At 36.1% G+C, this 5,950-nt stretch overlaps 1 protein-coding gene across 1 annotated transcript; it reads left to right on the top strand.

Moving 5' to 3' along the window:
- Positions 1 to 3,453: 3,453 nt before the first annotated feature.
- LOC108914070 lies at positions 3,454 to 4,263 on the top strand. Its single transcript, XM_018719772.1, has one exon. The coding sequence runs from the start codon at positions 3,454 to 3,456 to the stop codon at positions 4,261 to 4,263; it is 810 nt and encodes a 269-aa protein (XP_018575288.1).
- The last annotated feature ends 1,687 nt before the right edge of the window (positions 4,264 to 5,950 follow it).

The following is a 5,950-nucleotide window of genomic DNA, read 5'->3' as shown; positions in this document are numbered from 1 at the left end:
ATGTCAAAACTTTTGCAAGCAAGCCCGAAACTCAGGAAACTCACGCGCTCTTTGTATATTCTAAATTCTGAGAAAAATAACAATTTACTTCTGAAGTTAACTTATTCATGGGACCGGCAACAATCCACACAAATCGTGTCTTTTGCAGTACCGGGCCCTTTTCTAACGTAATCATACCAGCACACATGACGTCATAATACAAATCAGCCTCGATGAGCATTTCAACAGTGCTTGATTTGTAAAAATTAGGATCAGCTAACCTTAAATTTGGCGGAATATCCAATTCGCCGGGATTGATCATGCCCTGTGGCAAACATCCGGTTATGATATCAAGCACAAAGCAATACAGTTCAGACTCATAATTAACATGTACAGACTGCAATCTCACTTTGCACTTACTATGAATGGCTGAGCATTTTTTATTTAAATCTCTCATCAAGAAATTTACTTTTTCTGTAGGTAAATCTAACTTTGCACAACTTTTGCGCAATAAAATTCGACTGCGAGCCGCTATCTAACAATGCACGTACTATATGTGCCCCGCCATCTTTATCTACTACTTTTAGTTGAACCGTTGAAAGAAGTACTTCATTTTCACCACTACATGCTGATAACGCGATCGAATCATCAGATTTTCTAATACACCTTGTGTTTGCATCATTTTCCGATACTGTATCGTTTAAATATTCTTGAACCTGTTTCGCTTCCCCCATATTTACGCTACTTTCACTATGAGCCCGCGACGATACGTTACTATCCGATTTTGTACTGTCCAATAGAATATGAGGTTTCTCATGGCACATACACATACTACTAAAATGACCTCTTTTTAAACAGTTTAAGCATAAACGTAAATATCTTACCTTGGATAACCTATCATTAACATTCAACTTTCTTCGCATATAGATATTGTGTGATTACCACTGCACATAACGCATTTTTTTTTGTGCGTCCCGTGTAGCCACAAACCTTCGCGAACTACTACGTGTATTGTCTCGCGAATTTGAAGAAATACGTTTGAAATGATTTTTAGCTATTGCTTCTAGCACCTCTGCACGCACCTTAAAACAAATTTTTAGTCTTCGAACGACTGGTGCGGATTATCTTATTTATCTATATTAATCTGGAACTGACCAAGTATATCAGCAACGTATCCCAGTGATTCACGTGTTCTCTCACCTGTTTTAAAGCCCTAAGGTTTTGTATAATATCAACAAGAATTTTCCAAATGCCCAATGCGGGCTCTTTTGTCATTTGCTCCAGACTGAACAATGCACGTACATGGTTTTATATAAGCAACCTGTTGCAGTATAGCGCGTCGCCAGTTACTAACTCCGCTGTTCTCATCAAGCCCTCCAAGTTTATTGACAAGTGACAAAATATTAATTTTAAAAATTAAGAAACGAGCTGTCAATTTTTTTAGACGTGTCTGTTTTATGTAATCCTTTTATGTTGGTTGTAAATAAAGAATTGCAAAAAACACGGTCCTTCGAACTTTGCAACCCCACCAAGAAGTCAATGTGAGGAGAATCCCCACATTTGTTGGTCCTTCGAGCCGGATAGGATAATTTGGAAAACTAGCGACCCATAGATTGTGGATAGACAGAAGCAAACGCAAGGTACGAAACCCTCGACGTCCTCGCAGTTCTACGTATTGTATTGCCTCAGATCTTTACCGGAGAAGAAAACAATTGTAGCTATCGCCCGGTACCAGGTTTCAGGTACAATTCGTAGCAACATTGGAAGCTCGCAGCCTTTCGACAGGTATAATCTCATCAACAACAAGGTCAGTGAATTTCTCTCTTTTTGGAACCGCTGTTCGAACAAACTTCAAATACCTATAAATGTCATTTAGTTTTGTGCGCGTTTGACAATTTACGAACGTAATTACATATATTTAAGTAAATCACTTGTCAACAATTAAATATTAAAATAATGGATTTTAACGAGTTAAAAAGTGCTATGCTAAAGCTTCTATTACACGAATAGTAAATTGGTTGAATGAAAAGAAAGATTCTGAATCAAATGAAAGTCACTTCAGTTGTAGAAAAGAAAGTTTGACAAACGCATTTCAAAAAAGCACAGATATTCAGAATAAAATTGAAGATATATTGATAGAAGAAGGTAATACAGGCTTAATGCAAGACTCGGAAAAGAGAGTGGAAATGGAAGAAAAATATTTTGATGCTTTGGCTTTAATTCAAGATAAAATTAAAAAAATCTTCTTCATCTAGTTCGTCAGAAAACATAATGACCATTGTTCAACAATCAGTAAACCCAGCTGTGAAACTTCCTAATTTAGAAATAAGCCATTTTTCAGGTAATCAAAGCGAATGGGAATCTTTTTCTTAACTTTTTGATGCTTTAATAACACAAAACAAGAACTTAACAGATATACAACGTTTTATCTATCTAAAATCATACCTGAAAGATGAGCCTCTAAAACTAATTGAATCTTTAAAAGTTACCAATGACAATTTTCATATTGCTCTAGACATTCTTACAAAAAGATATGAAAACAAAAATTGTATTGTAAATGCCTATTTTTCGTCATTGTTAGAAATTCCATCCATTGTAAAATGTACAACTAGTAATTTAAGACAATTTGTTACTACTTGTAAAAAGAACTTGGAGTGTTTAAAAAATTTGAAACTGTCCGATGAACAATTATTTGAATTACTTTTAACTCATTCACTTCAAAAGAAATTGGATTACAACACAAGGAGATCATTCGAACAAGAACGCGATGTAACGCAATTACCTACATTAGATGAATTTTTCAATTTTCTAGAGAAAAAGTGTGTCATCTTAGAAAATTTGTCCAGCACAGAATCGCAGTTTCAAAGGAAAAACAATTATAAAACTTCTTTACATTCTAATGAACAGAATAATCAAAATGAAAACTTTTCGTGTGCTTATTGCAACATTCCAGGCCATAAAATTTACTCATGCTTTAAATTTAAAAATTTACCTTCCTCAGAAAAAACAAAATTCATTCACTCGAAAAATATGTGTACAAATTGTTTAGGAAGTAAACATGAAGCAAGAAATTGCAATTCAACTAAAAGTTGTTTAATTTGCAAGAAAAAACACCACAGTATTCTTCACATTCAACAAAAAACAGATAATACTGCTGAAAATTCTCAAAATTCAAGCAATTCGAATACAGCCAGTCAGAGTGCTTCTCAGACACTGCCGTCAAGCTGTAATAACTTGGAAAATACTCAAAGTGTGGCAACCTTGTCCACAAAAAATTGTCAAATCTTGTTGACTACAGCTCAAGTCACGGCATATTCAAAAGAGGGCATTCCCATTAAGGCACGTGCTCTTCTTGACAACGGTAGTCAAAACTCCTTTATCACTGAAGGTTTGGCAAACAAACTTCAATTCAAACCTGTCGAGCAATTTCTTAGAATCTCTGGCATCGCCCAAAATGTTGCGACTTCAACAAAAATGCTAAATACTTTTATATATTCCAATGTCGATTCATCACGAAGAATCAAAATTCAATGCGCTATCCTAAAAGATATTACGTGCCAACTCCCTCAAATCAATATTGATGTACAAAAATTAAACATCCCAGACGGCATTCAGTTAGCAGATCCCGAATTTGGTACTCCTGGTGATATAGACATGCTTATTGGTGCTGATTGCTACTACAATTTGTTGTCAGATGGCATAATATACCTAGGAAAAAGATTGCCTGTATTGCAAAACACCAATTTAGGTTGGTTAGTGGCTGGAAATGTCCCTAACTATTGCATTTCAAATAACTCTCAGTCTTTTGCTAATAATCTCCTTACCAAATTCTGGACTGTAGAAGAAATTCCTCAAAAATCTTCGCTATCCGACGAAGATGAAGCAGCTGAAAATAATTTCATTGCAACTACGAAAGTACTGGAGGATGGTAGATTCCAAGTGAATATGCCCCTCAAAACTCCCACTGAACATCAAAAACTTGGTGATTCTTTTTCTATAGCGAAAAAACGATTCTCCATGCTTGAAAAACGCTTCCAAAATAACCCTAAATTATTCTCTGAATACAAAGACTTCATTGATGAGTATATAGCCCTTGGTCATGCCAAGTATGTCCCATTGACAATGACCAATTCTAATTTAGAAAATAAATATTTCATTCCCCATTTGTGTGTGATCAGAGAACTCAGTACAACCACAAAGTTGCGGGTTGTTTTTGACGCTTCGTGCAAAAGTTCGTCAGGATATTCTCTTAATGATGTGACCCTAAAGGGTTTCCAAGTATAGCCAGAACTGTATGATATCCTCTGTAGATTCAGAATCTATGAATATGTTCTCACGTTTGACGTTGAAAAAATGTACAGGCAGGTCAGAATAAACCCTGACCAAACGTTTTTGCAAAACATTCTCTGGCGTGACTCTCCTCAAGTACTCCTAAAGTGCATTGAACTCTCAACTGTCACTTATGGCACCAACTGTGCTCCATATCTTGCAACCCGAGTCCTCAACGAGATAGCTTATACAAACTCTGCTGAATTTCCTCTAGCTTCAAACGCTCTCTTATATCAATGCTATGTAGATGACATTCTCGGTGGTTGCAATGACTATGACTCTTTAACTATGCTCTATTCTGAGTTGAATTCAGTTCTCGGTAAATCTGGATTTCATTTGCATAAATGGTGTTCCAATTCTGAAAAATTCTCCAAAGAAATTCTCCAAGGAAAGTCTCTCGTTCTAGACATGAATCTAGATAATCTCCCTAATAAAGTTTTAGGAGTACAATGGAATCCTCAATCAGATACCCTAGATATTTCTATTCCCCAAATCTCAATTAATGTCCCTGTAACTAAGCGGATTGTTCTAAGATATTTATCGCAATGCTTTGATCCAATGGGTTTGGTAAACGCGGTAATAGTTCAAGGAAAAATTCTTATGCAACAAATCTGGATTAAAAAACTAGATTGGGATGCAGAAATTACGGACCCCACTATTCTCCATCAATGGGAAAGCTTCTCTGAGAACATCTTGAAATTAAAGAATTTAAAAATTCCTTGTCATATATTCTCAAACAAGCCCATCAAAGTTATTGAAATCCATGGCTACGCAGATGCCAGTCTATCAGCATATGCAGCTTGCATATTCATTCGAGCAGTTTACTCAGACGGCACTGTGTCATGTAATTTACTCACTTCTAAATCTCGAATTTCCCCCTTAAAAACAATCTCGATCCCCAGACTAGAGTTATGTGCAATGCTACTATTAGTGAAGCTAACTGAAAAAGTTATGTTTGTGTTTAAAGGCAAAGTAAACATTGACTCTGTCAAGTTATGGACTGATTCACAAATCGCTTTATGTTGGTGCAAAAGTCATGCCAATCGTTGGACTACTTTTTTTGCTAATCGAGTATTCCAAATTCAGGAAATAACTTCATCGTTCCAATGGAGATATGTCAGATTAGCTGACAATCCTGCAGACATTCTTTCACGTGGAATGCCTTCCCATGATTTGGTAAATTCCTCACTATGGTGGCATGGTCCCCAATTTCTGCAAAGTGCAAATTTAAATTTGAAACACTTGGAACCCTCATTGGAAGTGTCCGAACTTCCCGAAGAAAGAAAAATTGTTCTCACTCTTCAAAAAACGTCCGAGCAAGATTCTTTCTGGTCTGATTTATTTTCAAAATTCTGGAAGTTCTCTCGTCTACAACGCACATTGGCATATTGTTTACGCTTCATGCATTCTTGTCGAAGCAAATCAAATAAAATATCTGGCCCTTTAACAATGACAGAACTCGATTCGTCTCAAAATCTCATTTTGAAAACACTTCAGACTCAAAATTTTTCCAAAGAACTCTTGGAATTACGTTCGAATAAACCCCTTTCAAACAAAAACATAGTTTCTTTAAATCCCTTCTTGGATGATTCAGGATTCTTGCGAGTAGGTGGAAGACTGGAGAATGCAGACATTCCCTTCC

This window comes from Anoplophora glabripennis, unplaced genomic scaffold (genome assembly GCF_000390285.2).
Source record: "Anoplophora glabripennis isolate ALB-LARVAE unplaced genomic scaffold, Agla_2.0 scaffold1235, whole genome shotgun sequence".
Taxonomy (NCBI): domain Eukaryota; kingdom Metazoa; phylum Arthropoda; class Insecta; order Coleoptera; family Cerambycidae; genus Anoplophora; species Anoplophora glabripennis.
The sequence above is the reverse complement of the archived record's forward strand: the minus strand, read 5'-3'. Positions and strand labels throughout refer to the sequence as shown.

What these genes read in the sequence shown, in the direction of transcription:
- LOC108914070 (XM_018719772.1), top strand. Translation starts at nt 3,454, where the DNA reads ATGCTAAATACTTTTATATATTCCAATGTCGATTCATCACGAAGAATC.